The sequence below is a fragment of the Candoia aspera genome, chromosome 4 (assembly GCF_035149785.1).
Source record: "Candoia aspera isolate rCanAsp1 chromosome 4, rCanAsp1.hap2, whole genome shotgun sequence".
NCBI classification, from domain to species: Eukaryota; Metazoa; Chordata; class Lepidosauria; order Squamata; family Boidae; genus Candoia; species Candoia aspera.
The window spans coordinates 82,173,634-82,191,891 of record NC_086156.1 but is presented as its reverse complement, the minus strand read 5'-3'; the positions used below and the strand labels follow the sequence as shown (position 1 = coordinate 82,191,891).

The following is an 18,258-nucleotide window of genomic DNA, read 5'->3' as shown; positions in this document are numbered from 1 at the left end:
TGCCTTAGGGAACAAAAAATATGTATTTTCAAGACAATAAATTTGCACTCAAACCTCTACCACACATTTGTTCTACTATTTCTTTCATCAACAATGTCTACTAAGTCTGGAGACTATTCAGAAAGTTGAAAATGGGATTCCTAATTAGCTATTTATTCCACTTCTTTAATTTAAAAAAGGAATCTACAGGTTTTATATTATTTCAAAACTACATAATTTGTTTGACTAGTGTAACAATAGTCAGAAAGAAGTTCCTGCACTACAACATTGCTATGTTAACATGGACTGTGTAGTAAATGAACCCAAAACATTGCACAGAACAATGCACCATTAAACATAAATGAACTAAATAGGCTGGGTTTGTTTACCATTCTAAACCCTTAAAAAAAACCTGACCAAAATTGACACTAACCTAACTTAGCATGTTGTGCAAATAAAGCTGCTAAGTCTTTTCCTGACCTGATTATGTTGTGTGAACTCAGCTGGTCAGAAATAAACTATTTCAATACACTCAAGTCTTTAGTATTGTCAGGATAAGCCATTAATTATGTTGAATTCCTAGCAAAAGATAGATCAGAGACTAGTCCAGTTCATAACTGCACTCTTAACAGCTTCACTGCATGTTGAAGACATCAAAGAGGGCTTTCTGTCCATTTGGTCATAATGTGACTATTGTTTGAAGGTATCTGTGTTGGTAAACAGGATATATGTCTCATTTTAACTTTAGAATAATTACAAAGGTTGCAAGATTCCTAAAAATAGTGAAATGTGAATGAGTATGCAAGTAATATCTTTGGTGTGATTATATCTCACATGAGAACATTGCTGATTGTTTATGATAAACAAACATTGAAAAGTGTTAGTGGATCCCAGCTTCCCAGTTGTACAGCTGGCAAGCTATAAGTTGCAATCAAGATAGGGTGCATGTTAATGCCTCCCTTGGAGTGCTTCCATATGAACATTTTGCAACATTTTAAAACAACTTCCCCAACCTGAAGTCTTCCATATGTGTTGAGGCTACAACCTCCTGTGCCAGCCAGCAGCTTTGCTGTCCAGATATTTGGGGAGTTGTGACCCAAAACCTTTTGAAAACATCAGGTTGGGCAAAGCTGTTTTAAAACCAGGAACAATACAGTGAGATTCATCCTATGGTCTACATGAATAATAGCACTAAGAAGTATTTTCTTTTCTTTTCTTTTTTCTTTTCTTCTTTTCTTTTATTTTCTTTTTTAGAACTAGCTGATGGTGAAGATTTGGGGAGTAGGATGGGGCTTGCTAGTTATTAGTCCTGTGCTGAGGTTGACTTTTAATCCTTTCTTCTCATGCCCTTTTTCTAATCACCTTCCTTTACTCTAAGTTGCCATACCGTACAGTATAGACTCTGGAATGGGGTGGTGGTGGTGGTGGTGGTGGTAAGTACTTGGTAAAGTATTTACAATCATCTTTCTTTTAAAAGCGGCAAAAATACATTATACTATGTAAATCTGTTTAGTGGGATGTAGACTGAACTGTTCAATCTGGCCAATCTTTGTGTGCTGTTTGTGAAGCAAAAGCATAAAGCTGTACATGCTTTTAAAAAGAGCCTGCTATTTCTAGACAAACCCTATATGCACTCTTTCATTCTTCGAAGGATTATGCCAGCAGGATTGGTTGTGATCCGATTCTAGCAAAGGCATTGTAGCTATTTGAATTTTAGATCTTAATATACATTTCATATTACACAGAGGCATTTTAGGTATCTTTTTATGGCATTTCAACCAGCTCCTGACAGCCACTGTTCAAACTGACTTCTGAGCATCCTTACCTTTTAGCTGCTAAGGATTATCTTGAATTGGCCAGCAATTCCCTCTGTTTACTGCAAACAGCCCTCCAGTCAGTGCTTCTATGCCACCTCACTGCATTTGTTTTGCAGTGAGCAAAAATAACAAATGGCCTAGGCAGAGAAAAGCTTATTTTGTCATGGGAGCATTTCATTTCTATCAGAAGCCAGGGCAGGATTCCCACAAGATACTTACCATGCCTTCTAGTGCTACCCAGACATTTACATTTTTCAGTTAATTTTCTTTTACCGCCATCTTTAAAGAACAGCCTCTCAGAATGGCTTCCTCTCTTTTGTGGGGTGGAGGTTGTTAATTGTCAGCCTGACAAATGTACATGGAAGGAAAATGTATACTTTTTCTGCAGTAGCGATGATGGGATATTTTGTGGCACAATTAGCCTGCTAGCAGACATTGCTATATTCATTTTGCTTCTTATCATTGTAGATGAGGAACTCAGCTCGTTTGCTCAGGATGACAGAAAAAATGCTGGAAACATCAAACAGAAAGGTAAAGTTATGCACACGATATGGTTTATGCGGTATATGCTGGCCATATTAAGCATTGCCTGGGATGTTACCTTTTTTTATGAATATTTATAACTTAAATCCAAACTTAGATTTGGATATAAATAGGCACTATACAGTGCCATTTCCCCAAAAGCAACTGGTTGCCCGTTCTTACCAAGTGGGATTGCTGCTACAATATGTTTATAAAGATTATCAGACAGGAATTTTTAAACTTTATTTTTATTGAACTATAAAGTGAACAATCAACTGACTTTGATGATGCTAGTGTCAACACATTTTTTAACCTTGACTCATATTCAGTATTGATAGACCCTAGGTGTGTCTAAATCAAAGCTTTATTAGAGTCATTGACCAGAATCCAATATAGTAAGTAAAATCTGATACATAATAAAACATGGGTGTGTCTATTTTTGAAGGTTTTTTAAAAAATTGAGATGTATTATTCTATGAGTCATAATTACTTTCTCCCAGATTCTATGCAAAATGAAATACAGAATAATTTGTTGCCTATCTAGCTATGAAGTTCTGTGAACTGAGGGACAGCACCTAGATGGGCTTGTTTGATTTTGAAAAGCTAAGAAGGGGCAGGCCTGGTTAATAGACCTGTGCAGCCCTTTGAATTCAAAGGTTTTAAGGAATTGCAGAAAAGGTTTACATTCATACTCCCGTGCTCTCCATAGCCCTACCAGTTAGTACTTGGATGAGAAACCACCAGGAAATCCAGGGCTATAGGCCAGTTTAGGAAGTTGAAAAAACGTCTTGGAAGAAGGCAATGGCAAAACATTTCTGTATTGCTGCCAAGAAAATCATACGCTCTAACTATGAAATTATCAGGAATCAAGCTTAACTTGAAGGAGACTTTACTTTTAGAGTTAAAAGTAAATATACCTTTTTCCAGGTTTTCAAAAGAACACCCATACTATTTGGCAGCCCTATTTATATCCCTCTATGGCATTCCTGGAAGCAGGCAGAAACATAATCTAAAGGCCCAGCCAAGGAGAAAAAGATGCCCAGTCCAATTCAGCAGTTCAGCATATAGTCAAGAGTGTCATAAACATCCCAGAGAAGGGAAAATTTTGACACTCAGCAGGGGAGCACATTCTTTGGCCTGGTACAGAACAAAGAATCCAGAATGTATGCCTTACACAGAGTCATCTTTAAAAAGATAACAAGAACATGTCCTGATCAGTGGGGGCACATTTTGTTAAAGACACTAAATGAAGCATGTTGAACAAACACTGTACAGAACTTTGTAATTCTGTGAGGGGAAATTAGCTTGTCACAGAATTTAAATATGGAAGGGAAGAGAAAAGTATATGCATACATATATCTTTCATCCCTAAATCTATGGGGTTTTAAGACTGACATACCAAGGTTTCAGCTGCCTGATTTAGCAGCCTGTTGTTTTTCTTCCCTCACCCCCAACACCTCCAAGAATGTGAATACTTTGAGTTGTCCTCCCTCTACACCTTATTTCAGAAGCAGGTACTGAAAGCCTTTGAGAAAGAGCCAGGCTCATGAAACTCAAGCAGCAAAAGCTGCCCAGGAATTAGGAAAGCAAAGAGAAAGAGATCATGAAAAGAAGTGAGAGACAAGAAAGTAGACAGGGACCCACTGAAAAACCAGAGATCAGGGAAAGGAGAATGGCATGCCAAAAGGAAGGGAGAGTAGGGAGGGTCTGTTTACTGGGAAGTTGGCCTTCTCAGTCATTGCCTCCAGTCATCTCTCACAGGGAAGCCTGTCTGTCCAGAATGCGCAGGGAGGGAACATTCCTTCCCACTCTTTTTCCTTGAGACTTCAGGCTGAAAGCGGAAAGCCTGTTTCCTGGACCAGCCCTGCCCACCTACTCTCTGCCCTCAGTCACTCTCCCCACCAGACCACCTGTTTCTTTCCCTGCCAGAACTTATGTGTCCAGTTCAGGAAAAAAGCACTTAGGTGGAGCTGCTTTGAGTTTCCTGCAGTTCTGGGTGTTGTATTTGCTCATACTGCAGGAAGCATCCGCATATGAGTAAATTGTGGTTCACCAAGGCCAGTAAAGTGGGTGTCCCAAACATAACCTCTGAGTGAGAGCTCTGCATGTAGGAAGAATGTTAGCCCTATACCAAGCCACTGAGGAGGTTTGGACAATGCGTTCAGCAGATCCACTGTTGCAGGGCTTAATATGCTAGAAACTATGTAAGCTACATACTGTGAGCAAGACATTCTGCCCACTAAGCTACATGGAAGTGGAGCGTGGTATATTATATCATAAGGAAAATGCCTTCTTCACACACTCAAATACATTGGCGATGATGATGATGATGATGATGATGATGATGATGATGATGATGATGATTTAAATATATATGCTGTCCAACTCTCAGGGATCTCTGCGCAGTTTACAATTAGTTAAAAACATTTAAAACAAGTAACCATACAAGAAACACAAAACAAAGAAACAAAGATAGCAAAGAAAACAAATCCAGATGGGAGCAAGGGGAAGGAAGAAAAGGGGCGTCAATCGTTCCAATATTCTCTGAAGCATTAGTTTTCCTTGAAATAAATACTACAGTGTTGAATTAGCTTTATTCCTCCTTCCTAACATTGCTTTAAAAATGACTGTAATGGTTTCTAATATGCTTTTATTGTTTTTATTATATACTCATAAATCACAATAAGTGAAGGGAGGGGCACTATATAAGTAAATTATTATAATCATTTTCCTTTTCTTATTCCTCTCAGACATTCTGATAACTGTGTATAAGATGCCTGAATTAGGAACTGGCATATACACGCCTCTGTGCCCCAAAATGTGCTCCCAACCAGTCTGAATCATTCATCTCCATTTATATAGGGGGAAAATGAATGTCCCCCGTTTCTTTATTCATAACTATATGGCAATGATCGGCATGAGAATATTATATTTGGGAATGACTCAATTAAGAATGAACCTTCAGGGTGGAGTCAAAATATCTTGGAAGGACAATCTACCAGTTGTGGCAGTGTATGATGTAGAATAGCGGAGAACTCATTTTGGAGTACAGAGATGTGCTATTGCCTTATTCAGGCTGCACACTTAATTCTATGTTGCATAATCACCTGGGAACCAAAACCCAATCACCTTCTGACTACACACTTAACTAGCAATAAGCCCATGATTACTTCTTGCTGTAGATCAGAAGTGATGAGACCTGAGTAATTATACACCTTTACTTTACTTAGTTTTAAGTACAGGTAGTCCTTGCTTAGTGACCACAAGTGGGACTGGCAACTCAGTCATTACACAAAGCAGTTGCTAAGTGAAACTATGACTGTGCTTATGATTTTACTTCAGCTTTCCTTTGCTTTACAGACCTGCCAATGTCATAAATGCAAAGGTTGGTTGTAAAGTTGTATGAATTCCAAAGGATCCTGGATGAAACAGATTATCTGGACCCTTTCCAGTCAGGTTTCAGGCCCGGATATGGGATGGAAACAGCATTGGTTGCACTTCTGGATGATCTCTGGCAGGAGTGGGATGGGGGCAGTGCATCCATCCTTGCTCTTCTTGACCTCTCAGTTGTTTTCAATACTATCAACCATGGAATCCTTTTGGGTTGGCTTAGGGAGTTGGGGGCGGGTGGCGCAGTTTTGCGCTGGTTCACCTCCTTCCTCCAGGGCCAGTCCCAATCAGTGTTGATAGGGAGCGAGAGATCCAGCCTGCGGCCCCTCCTTTGTAGGGTGCCACAGGGTTCAGTACTCTCCCCACTCCTTTTTAACATCTACATGAAACCTCTGGGTGAAATATCCATGGGGTGAAATATCATCAATATCCAGTTGATACTCAACTATACATCTCCATCCCAGTGATTTAAGTGATGCTGTGACCACTCTTTCTTGGTGCCTGGAGGCTGTGGGGGTCTGGAAGGGGAACAACAGGCTTCAGCTGAACCCTAGTAAGATGGAGTGGCTGTGGGTTGGGGGCTCTTCTGTATCCGGGAGTTTACCATCTTTGGTTCTGAATGGGGTTGCAGTGCCCCAGACAGACCCAGTGCAGAATCTGGGGGTCCTCCTGGACTCATGACTCCTGCTCGAGGAGCAAGTGGCAGTCATGGCCAGGAGGGCCTTTGCTCAACTTCATGTTGTGCACCAGTTACGCCCCTTCCTGGATGGGGAAACCCTCTGGTCAGTCACTAATTCCCTAGTCATCTCCCATATAGACTATCACAATGACATCTACATGGGGCTACCCTTGGAACCTATAGCTGGTTCAAAATGCAGCCACACGAGCAATATTTAATTATCATTATTTATTGGCTGTTATATTGTAATTTATATTTTTATGGTTTTAATTGTGGATTTTATTGTAAACTGCCCAGGGTACCCCTTTTGGGGGGAGATGGGCAGTGTTAGAAATTTGAAAATAAATAAATAGATAAATACTGGGTGCCCCAAGGGTGGCACATGTAACACCTTTGCTGCAGGAGCTGCGCTGGGTGCCAGTCTGCTTCCAGGTCCAATTCAAGATGTTGGTTTTCACCTTTAAAGCCCTACTTGGCATGGACCCAGGTTACCTGAGGGACTGTCTCAGCCCCATCGCATCGACCCATCCCACCCAGTCAGGCAGAGAGGGCATGTTGCAGGTCCTGTGTCCGAAACAATGTCATTTGGCAGGTCTCAGGAAGAGAGACTTCTCTGCCGTTGCCCCCACCCTATGGAACACTCTTCCCTCACAGGTGAGGCAGGCCCCCACTCTCTCAGCCTTCTGGAAAGGAGTGAAGGCCTGGCTCTGCCATCTCGCATGGGGCATGAAGAGGGGTAACCAACCCTGGGGGTGGTTAACACCCTAAAGATGCTGTCTGGAAATTAAATTAAGAACTTTTTACTTTCTACCTCTTGGAACGTATTATTTATTAAGAAGATTGTTTTTATTGTATTGTTGTATTGTTTTTTAACTAATATTTTATTCCTATTTTATGTAAACTGCCCAAAGTCACTCTCTGAGTGAGATGGCTGGTGAATAAATTTGATAAATAAATAAAGTTACTTTTTCATCACCGTCATAACTGTGGTTGCTAAATGAGGCAGTTGCTAAACGAGGACCACCTATATAAACTCTCGATCCTCTTTCTGTATCTCACACAAAAGAAGCAGATTTATTTTTCCAAGATTTGTGTTCCGTCTGTAGAGTACCCATCTCCACAAATCTCCTTTGCATGTTATGGTAATCTATAAGTGGTTTTACTCATCTAAACATTTTCTTATTGTGATCTCCCTTTCTTCCAATTCAAAATGGGTATGTCCCTTATGCCTTTCCCCATGTGGTGGCTCCACTGTTACAGTTCTAGTAGTGCTTAAAAACTTGTGAACCTTTTTGAATTTTCAATATTTCTGCATATAAATATTACTTAAAATGTGATCTGTTCTCCACACAAATCCTAAAACTAAATAAAGAGAACCAAATTAAGCATATGAGTCAAAAATATTGTACTTGTTCATTTATTTATTGAGGAAATGATCCAAAGCTACATATTTGTGTGTGGCAAAAGTATGTGAACCTCTAGAATTATCAGTTCATTTGAAGGGAAAATTAGTCAGGTGTTTCAATCAATAGGTTGATAATCAGGTGTGAGTGTGGGAGGTCCTGCCTTATTTAAAGAACAGAATTCTGGGTATTCGCTATCAAAGCCTGATCTTCACAGCACAAGTACATGGAAGTGTGTCATGCTTTGAACAAAGGACATTCCCGAGGCCCTCCAAAAAAACAGTTGTTGATGCTCACCAGGCTGGACAAGTTTATAAACTCTTTCCAAAGAGTTTGGACTCTGCCATTCTACTGTCAGGCAGATCCATGTACAAATGGAGGACATTCAACGACATTGTTACCCTCCCCAGGAGTGGTCAACCAAGCAAGATCACACTGAGAGCAAGGTGTGTAATACTCTGGGAGGTCTCAAAGAACACCAAGGTAATGTCTAAGGGCTTCTCTTGCATTGGCAAGTGTCAGTGTTCATGAGACCACCATCAGGAGAATCCTGAACAACAATAGTGTGCATGGCACAGTTGCAAGGAGAAAGCCACTACGCTCCAAAAAGAACATGACTCCCCTTCTACAGTTTGCAAAAGACCACATGGATAAGCCAGAGGATTCATTCTATTGGATTCATTCCATTCTATTGGAAGAATGTTCTGTGGACAGATGAGACCAAAATAGAACTTTTAGGCTTGAATGAAAAGCATTGTTTGGCGAAAGGCAAACCCTGCATTCCAACGTAAGAATCTTATCCTATCTAGGAAACATGGTGCTGGCCTGCTTTGCTGCCTCTGGACCAGGACAGCTTGCCATCATTAATTGGACTATGGATTCTGAACTGTATCAGCAAATTCTACAGGAAAATGTCAGGATATCTGTCTGGGAACTGACTCAAGAGAAAGTAGGTTATGCAGCAAGACAACAACTCAGAACTTACAAATCATACAACCAAAGAATGGTTAAAGCAGAAGAAAGTTAATGGTTTGGAATGGCCAAGTCAAAGTCCTGATCTTAATCCTACAGAAACGCTGTGAAAGGACCTGAATCAGGCAGTTCATACAAGGAAGCCCACCAGCATCCCTGAGTTGAAGGTTTTCTGTAAGGAGGAATGGGCCAAAATTCCTCCAAGCCAATGTTCAGGACTGATCATCAGTTATCAGAAACATTTAGTTGCAGTTACTGAAAGCAAAGGGTCACATAGTTTTGCCAGACACAAATATGTAACTTTGGATCATTTTTCTTAATAAATAAACGAACAAGTATAATGTTTTTGGCTCATTTGTTTAATTGAGTTCTCTTTATCCAGTTGTAGGACTTGTGTGGAGAACATACTATGTTTTAGGTCATATTTATGACCTAAATTTTAAATATTGAAAATTTAAAAGGGTTCACAAACTTTTAAGCACCACTTATCTGACCCTAAATTTTGAACAGAAGGACAATTAAGATGGACCCTTGCACATATAACCATATGAATATTGCTACTGGCACTGCAAATAAAACCATCCTGAAAACTGTCAATTCATGATAGCATATATTTGGTACCAAGTAAGCAATTCATTATTCTGAGAGCTGTTTAATTTTTTAAAATGGTATCCTAGTTTTATGGCAGAGATAAACTTAAAAGCTTGTGGATAGAATCTGATAAATAGATAAGGACAAATGCATATGATTTCAGTATTCTTGCTGTGGAAAAATACTTACTGCTATTGAGACCTATATGCAATCTTCTTGCCTAGAGTTCAAGAGAAAACTATTTTTATTCTATTTTTTGTTTGTTTGCTTTGCTTTGTTTTAATTTTTGAAATAGGTTAGATGAGCATGGAGGATAAGGTTATAATGATATAATTGCAGTAGCTACAGAATAAAAATAGGGGGACTGCATTCAACCCCCGTTTTTGGGTATCCCAAAGGTATCTGGTTGGCCACTGTCAGCACAATATGCAGTAGTAGTGACACTTTTGGTCTGACCTAGCAAGGCTCTTCATATATTCTTAAAATACATCATCCATATTTATTTATTTTTAAAATGCATCTTTACTTGTAAAGCATGTTTGATGATTAGAATAACCTCCACTATCAAAATATATATAACAATTGTATTGTCAGATACAAATGTTCTCAATTGTACTGCAATGTTTCTGTCAATCCCATTAATGGAGTTCAGAGACTGTTTGAGAACCTTTACTATGAAATTTCTCTCTCAGGATTCATAAGAAGTTACGAAAATTATTATCAAGGTCTATGGGACTGCACTGGTAGCCACCCAGATGAGCTTTCCTTCCAACGGGGAGATTTGATGTACATCATTAGCAAGGTAAGTGTAAGGCACAATATTTGTTTGTTTGTTTGCCTTATTTATAAGCTGTCACAGTCAGCTAGAAGTCTGGGTGACAAACAACACAACCAGTATGCAGTTAAAACCATAATATAAGGTCCAAGCAAATAAAAATTAACAAATGTAGAGGAGGCACCAGAACAAACTAGGGGCTGAATGCCTGCTAGAATACCCTGGGTTTAATTGCCTTTCTAAATACAAGGAGAAAGAGGTCCATCCTTACTTCCAGATCCAAAGAGTAAGGGCCACCACTGAGAAGGCCTTTAACCAGGCCCATGACACACAGCCCTTGGGGGGGGTGGGGCAGGGGGCTGTCAACTGCCCCTCTCTAGGTGTTTGTACTGGTCAGGCAGATTCTATCTTGGCAAGCTGTTGTCTGATATAACATGATGCAGTGCCATGAAGAGCTTAACAAGGATGACTAGCGCTTTGAATTAACCCTGAAAGCCAACCAAGAGCCATTTCAGTGACTACACTGAGTAGGTCTAATTCTACACTGAGGTTGTCTCTTCAGGAGTCTTGCCACTGCATTTTGAACATCTCTAAGGGCAGCCCCCCATAGAGCACATTACAGTAGTCTAACTGTGGTAATCAGGGCATGAGTCACTTTCATCTTGATTAAGGTAGGGGTGTAACTGATGCAGCAGCTAGAGCTGAGCAAAAGCCCCCCTGACCACGGTTTCCACCCACTGATTCAGCAGAAGGACCCCCAGATCACATACCAACTCCTTCATGGGGAACACTACCATGTCAAGAGTAATTACTGGGACAATGTTAAAGAAATGCTTCGATGTTTATTGGCAGCAAGCAGCTCAGTCTTGGCAGGTTTAGTCTGTTCCATCAATATCCTGACTATCTCCAGGCACCAATAAAGGACTTCCACGGCATCTCCGTCTCAGCCTAGCAATATATAATTGGGCATTATCAGCATACTAATGACCTTTTACCTTGAACCAGCAAATGACCTCTCCCAGTGGCTGCATCATTAAATAACAGGAGAGAGTATCATGCACTGGGGAACCCCACAATAAAGCTTGCAAGGGCTCAGTTGCTGTTCCCCCAGCACCACCAACTAGATCCACCTCTTGAGGCAGGAGTGGAACCACTGAAAAATGGTATCCCCAGCTCCCAACCACTGCAAGCTGTTCAGAAGGATACCATGGTTGATAGCCCATAGTATCAGAAGCCACTCAGTTGGGTGCATTCTCCCCATTCAGGTCCTGACAAAGGTTGTCCAACCAAGCAGTCAAAACAGTTGCTGTCCCATGACCAGACTGAAATACGACTGGAAAGGATCCACATAATTAATTTCTTCCATGAGACTCTATTGGAGACTGAACAAAAGTTGTCAAGAATGTCTGGCTTCTTCAGGAAATGGCACACTACCACTGTGCCCTCCCACAAAGTGTTAGCGATCTCCTAGATGCAGCTGTACCCACCCCGCTTGGCTACCTAGAAGAGTCAGGACGGCCATGAGTCAAGCGTACAGGTGGTAGCATTTAAACCACAGTGGACTCTGTCCACTTCTTCAGACTCTACAAGCTCAAAAAAAGCCCAGATAACTCCTCAAAACATTGCCCACTCCCCACTGTAGACTTTGTCCAGTTGGCATCCAAACCAGAGTAGGTGTGAGCAACTTTATCTGCTAAGAAATCTGCAACTTTGTCTGGCATGCCTTTTGGAATGTTCAGGGTCCAGGTTATTTGAAACACGACTGCTGGTTGTGAATCAGCAGATACAGTAAGTGTGGAGAAGAATAGGCCATTTGCTGCTCTTATTGCCACTTGAACTTCATCTCTTACCAGTACTCAAATCATGTTCACTTTTAGTTTTATGCCAACGTCACTCCTGGCATCTGTTTAGTCGCTGCATTCCCTCAGCTCCTCAGTAAAGCAAAGAGTTGGCTGGGATCAGTAACTGGAGAGAGGCCATGCTGGGGCACTTGTATCAATGTGCACCTCCACATTCCACAGGTCAGGTAGGCATAAGACAGAACTGCCCACCAGATTGTTGGGGGAAATCCCAAGTGCCTTTGGAAGCCTTCTGGATCCATTAGATGCCTGGGGTAGACCAAAGTAATGGATCTGCTGTTCTTGCAGAAGTTCAGGGCAGCCTCATCTCTAATTTGAAAAGAAAGTGATCTGACCATGGTAAAGGACAAATACCTACAGTACGTCCTCCATCTTCCAGTCATGTCTCATCTGCTCTGAAGACCTGTACTAGTGTGTGGCAGTCACAAGTATTTGGGTCACCAGAACCCTTCCCCAGGGCATGGAGGTTGGAATCTCCCAGAACCTACAGCAGTTTTACCATACAGCTTTGTGCCAAGGAATCCCAAATATCAGATAGAAAGGATGAACAAAAGGCATATCCAAACTATATGCAGGGCAGGTTGTGATTTCAGCTGTTTTGTACAATCAGTCAAACTGTGACTCAACTTCATTTTAATGCTCCTGAGATAGTTCCAATAATTTTGGTATGGCATGAATATTGTACATGACATTCCACTAATTTATTAGCTTTGCTGATAAACTTGCTGCATAAACAATATTGGGCAGTTATAATTTTAAGCTCTAAACAGATGTGGACTCCAGTGGAGGGGAAGGTCAGCAGTCTCAAGCAGTTACAAAATGGCAGAGTTTAGTGTGGCAGGAAAGAAAGAAGTAATTGGTGTTACTATTCCCTTGTTTTAAAATCATTAAATAAATGTTAGTACATTTGGGATATTGAGGAAAGGGAAAGAATGAAAAAGCACACGTAGTTTGTGGAGGAATATATTCATCAGTGGCAAGGTTGGTGGGTGTAAGAAGGATGTCAAAAAGGAAGACTGTGTTCTAGGATGCAACCTTCTCATTTAACTGCAGCCCAGTGGTTTTCTCCCATGAGTTTGCTGTAAAATATTTCCACAAATCTCCACAATACACGAGTTCTGTTATGGGCTCTCAACAATCATGACAGAAAAGTCCTGAAATAGAATATATTGAAAACTACAGATCTATGTAATTAAGACACCCATGTCTCTCTCTTCTCCCTTTCTACACCCAACTCTCCCTCCCTAATCCAGAAAGTTGGTCCTGGAATCTCTTCCTTCCCTTCATGTTAATGTGCCTTGCAACAGTTTGTCTCTATAATGGGCTGAGCATGTGTTTAATCACTCAAGAATCACATAGTTAATTGAGTTGCTTGGTCAGGTGCGAGATAGGAGCAAGGAAGTGCAGAAATGGAGGATGAAGAATTGGTGTGAATGTGAAGTACTTTCTTTACCACAAATGTGCCAATGAATAAAGTGGCCTAAATAAGGATCCAGCTCCAAGGAGCTGGATTTCAGATTCCAGAAAAGCTGACTTCCTATGCAATTACTCATAATAAAGATATCAGAGCAATCAAGAAAAAGGAGCAGGAGCTTTAGAGCTGAGTCTACTCATAAGATACCTTTTCCTCACTGAGGAGGAGTAAGCCCCACAGTTAAGCCTTTTGGGGTCCTAATGATCTAGGATTGGTCTTCAAGGTCAGTTCACAGCATGTACAAGCATGTTAGTACTACAGCCTAGGTTGTCTACCTCAAGCCCTCTCTAGCACTGTATTATACAAAGTTATGTAATAGACTGGCACTTCTTGGCATTTTACAAATGGCACATGTATAAGAATAGTGATTTGAAAGAAATTTCAGCTCTGTACAGCTGTATGGTTATGCAGCACTATCAAGGCCAATTGAGCTATGCACATCTTATGCTAAAATTGAAATGGAAAGTTCATATGGGCTTATTTTTCTTATTTTGCATGCTTCTTGGGACTTTTATTGTATAATATGTTCACTTTGTATTTTGCTGGGCATGGGGAAGAACAGTGACATGCTAAATAATGGAGCAACCCACTTTCTTCAACCATTCAAAAGCCTATTCTACTCCCCCTTCTTTAATTTCTGTACTATGAAGTGTATTTTATAACATTTAGCTATGAAGTAAAAATAAGGAAATAAAAAAAGCTGAGATTTGTTTTTCCCCTGTGTACCAGCAAAATCTTGCTCATAGGACATTTTTCTTTGGAATAGCCTTTCTCAATCCTGGAGGAACCCTTGAAATAATGTTCAGGTCTTAGAGAACCCCTGCATAAAAATAGCAAAAAATACAAAAATTTCACAATACAATTCCCTTTTAACCTACACAATCCACAACAGCAAAGTGGCAGGCCAGCGACTGAATTGCAGTGCATAAAAATTCCCACCATTGTGAGTGCTAGCATTGTGCAGTGTGCAAAGTTTAAAAAGCAAGAGTATGGTTGCACTCTTATGCTCTCCCTTACATGGTGTCCCTTACATTGCAGCCAGGTTGTGCAGGAGACATAAATGCACCAATATATTGGGGAAATTTTACAGCAGATGCTACCTCACAAAAAAATCTCCAGATGTCCACATCACATCATCCAAAAGTCCTCTATAACACTATAACAAAGGAAGATGCTTATCTGCAAATATAGAATTTTGCCAAGAAACCACAGTTGGTTATGACTTCTGGATCCTTTTTCCTGCAAAAAAGAAAAAAAAGGTATTTTGGAAGAACAAAGGTTTTTTTTAATCAAAAGGGTATTTTCCCAAAATAACTTAATTTTAAAATGGGAAGATCATTTTGGATTTACTGAAAATCTTGTAATGGAGGACAGAATTCTTTCTATCTAATCCTTTTTGAGGAACAAGGAGAATTGCTTAAATTCAGGGGCAAATTTCAGGTGCATATTGTACTTAGTATGAATTCTTCTTCATTTTCCTTGTGTTCCATATAACTAGTCATTTGAAATATTTTAACAATTTTCCAGTGTTCACTCATCCATGCAATTCAGGTGGGATGAACCTTTTCAGATAATAAAGTGATGGTTTCTTGAGAAGCCAGCATCCATCCTGTACTCAGAATGTTATTTTCAAGAATATGCCATCTCAGAATGTATTCTTAAGTCCTTCCACATTTAACCTTTATAGTATTAGCTTGTCTATGAAATTTAATCCTCCAAGGAACACATTTTTATCATGTAGATACTGCAGGTCTTCATGTAATATGACATAGACTATTAAATGTTGCCTTCTTGCCTTCCTTCCCTTGCCACCTGAGAATATGACCTGGTTTTAATTTCCTTGAATGGAGCTCTGCCACAACTTCCTTGTGAATAACCAAGTGCTCCTGAGTGTTTTCCTTTCAAAAATGATTTTGTGCGGCAACAGAGCTCACCTATGATTATTGAAGAAACAGAGGTAAAATAAAGCTTGGCAGGGTTGCTGATGGTGGCAAGCAAGAGGGTTGGGAGAGGGAGAGAAAAAGGTGTTTGAAAAGCCTGTTCACTCAGCTGCATTTTAATTTCCTTCTCAATCTTGTCCCAATTAATTTTGCAGAATTAATCTTACCGAAGCAAGCGTGGCAGAGGCGCAGAGGCTTGCTTTTTCGTTTCTTTCTTTTTTTTTCAAAAGCAGTACGGTTGCTGTGCCTTGAACATGAAATAGTAGCTAATATAAAAATCCATCTGGTGTTATTTGGAATGCATACCGTCTGCTGCTAAGGTCCTGTCTGACATTTCATGCATCAGCCGTGGGGAGACGTGATTTTGGGATGGGGATGGGGGGAGAGGCTTAGTTGGCTACGATTCAACAGCAAACAGGAAAGACCTGTCCAATCATGGTTTCGGGGCAAGGGGGGCTGGCTAAATTAATCTCATATATTTACTGTAACTTTATTTTTTTATGGAAGGTAGATTCTTTCTTTTCAGCATCAGGATAGTCCCAATCAGAAAAGTAATAAGCTGTGCTAGCACTGAAATTTGAAATTGCATTCTATATTGCATCCTACAATGTCAAATGCAAACTTCAATAAACAAGACAGAATCCTGTAAAGATTCAGATTGTTGGGAAAATTCTACCTTCTTGGGCATAAAGTGATCTTTTCACTAATTACATCAGGAGTCATTCCTCAGAGCAATAATCCTTGGTTAGCCACCAAGTGTACAGTTGACAAGGGAGCCTTAGGGCCAAACTAACCATTATATACAAAATCAGCCTTTCCCAAACTGGTGCCGCCAAATGTGTCAAATTTAAATTCCAAGTATCCTAGGAATTGTATATGTTCAACATATCTGGAACGCTCCAGATTAGTGAGGGATGCATTAAAAGTATGCAACAAATGTAGTTTTATGACCCCTTTTTAAACAGAAAAAAAATCCTGTTGAGAGAGAGCATTGGGGAAGGGGTGGAATTTTAATTCCTCCCTTACCCAGTTTCTCTGCAATTTGATCTACTTTTCCCAGTTGGAAAAGGGTCTTTGGATTTTTGTTCCCAACATCTGTATGGAACATGCAGTTCAATCAGCATCAGAATCATACCTTGCACTGGGCATGATGTTGCATGAGAATCATGATTGGTATGGGAATCATATTTTATATTTATAAAACCTCCTTTTAAATATCATGCATCTATACCTAAAAATGAGATTAATCCAAATTTAGCTATTTTTAGAATAGAAGAATATATCTACTGAGTGAGTTAGGATCCATTCTAACTAAATCTGAATCCAATCCAGTATTGAATATTCAAAGAGAGGCAGGAATAGATATTTCCCAAGTGCTCTGATCCTTAATGTGTATACATGTATTTGGACATGCAGCCAAATAGAGGAATTTTAAAAGGCAAATCAAGGTATAAAAGTTACATTTGGCAAAATTATGGGAGTAATAAAATAATGCATCATCACTTATTTTGTAAAAGAAATCTTCAAATAAAAAAAAATAATTTAAGTATTCAAATTCTGAAATACAACTATTTTTTCACCTGTTATCTGGATATCATTTGCCAGTATTAACTCAACATAAACAGTGTACCTTCTTATAATAATGGTTCTAGTTTTGAACTACAAAGAAAATGCAAGATTAATATAAATCTGCCTGGGTTTTGGTGGTTTTCTGATTAAGGCAAGAGTTTCTTAATCTTACGTTATAATTTCCTTTAAAAGAAATGTAAGCTTAACATTCAGTCTGCACCTAAAAGAGCCATTTTTCCTTTTAAAAGTTAAAGTCACTGGATTGTGATCTGAGAAAATCTTTGGTAATGATTCTACTTTATGACCATTAATAGCCAAAGTCTTAGAAATCCAAATCATATCCATTCTTGAAAAAGATGTCTTTCAGAAAAGTAAGTATATTCTTTTGAGTCACCATTTTTATATCTCCATACATCAACAAACTATCCATTAAATTAAAAAAAAACTTTGGTAGTTTACCTTGTGTATTTTTAATATTTTTCTCAGAAGTTCTGTATTTTTGTGGGGAAAACATCCCATTCCAATTTCCCAGAAGACACCAATTTTCATACAGAAAGTCCAATAATTTGTCCATAAGTCCTTTATAAAATGCTGTTTTATTTTCATTTGGGGTATAAATTCCCAATATCAAAGTCTTAGCTCCCTGTAGATTAACTTCTACCCCAACATATCCGCCATGATCATCAGTCAATATGAGTTTTGGATATAGTTGGGTATTTATATACAAAAAAACTCCATTTTTTTTTTCAGTCCAGCTGAAATAAGTTCTTCACCCAGATTTTTGTGACTCAAATATTTTATATCTTTTTCCTATGTGTTTCTTGTAAACAAATCATATATTATGTTAACCTTTTCAAATAATGATTTTTTTTTCTCTTTTGAGGAGTATTTGCTGCATTTATATTCCACATTAAGCACTTATAATCCATAGTCAGGCCAAGATTTTAGAAAAGTCAATACCTGTAGCACCCAACGTGGAATCCACTTCAGTGTCTTGTTGTATCTGTTCAGTCACATCTGTCAATGTCAGATTTATATTCCATTTATATTTCTTCCAATTCTTCTTTAAAATTTTCTTTAATTTTTTTAAATTTTCCCCCAAAATATCCTGCTTTCTGTGCAGAATTCAGTTTGAATCTCTGCTGTTTAAAAGTAGAAATCACCCCTTCCAACTTATCCCATCTAAATGGAAACTTTTTCTGTTTAAGTTTGTCAGAAAAAAATACTCTTTTTTCTTACGTAGTATTCTAAGTAGAATTTCCTTAAGTACAATTACATCTGTATTAAC

At 39.2% G+C, this 18,258-nt stretch overlaps 1 protein-coding gene across 2 annotated transcripts in view; it reads left to right on the top strand.

Annotated features, from left to right (window-relative positions):
* Positions 1-18,258, top strand: part of SKAP1 (src kinase associated phosphoprotein 1) — a 430,242-nt gene that overhangs the window by 371,933 nt on the left and 40,051 nt on the right. For both annotated transcript variants that reach the window (XM_063300798.1, XM_063300799.1), the window contains exons 9-10: positions 2,265-2,327; positions 10,046-10,155. In XM_063300798.1, the coding sequence (XP_063156868.1) occupies positions 2,265-2,327; positions 10,046-10,155 (173 nt within the window). The remainder of the gene's footprint in view (positions 1-2,264; positions 2,328-10,045; positions 10,156-18,258) is intronic.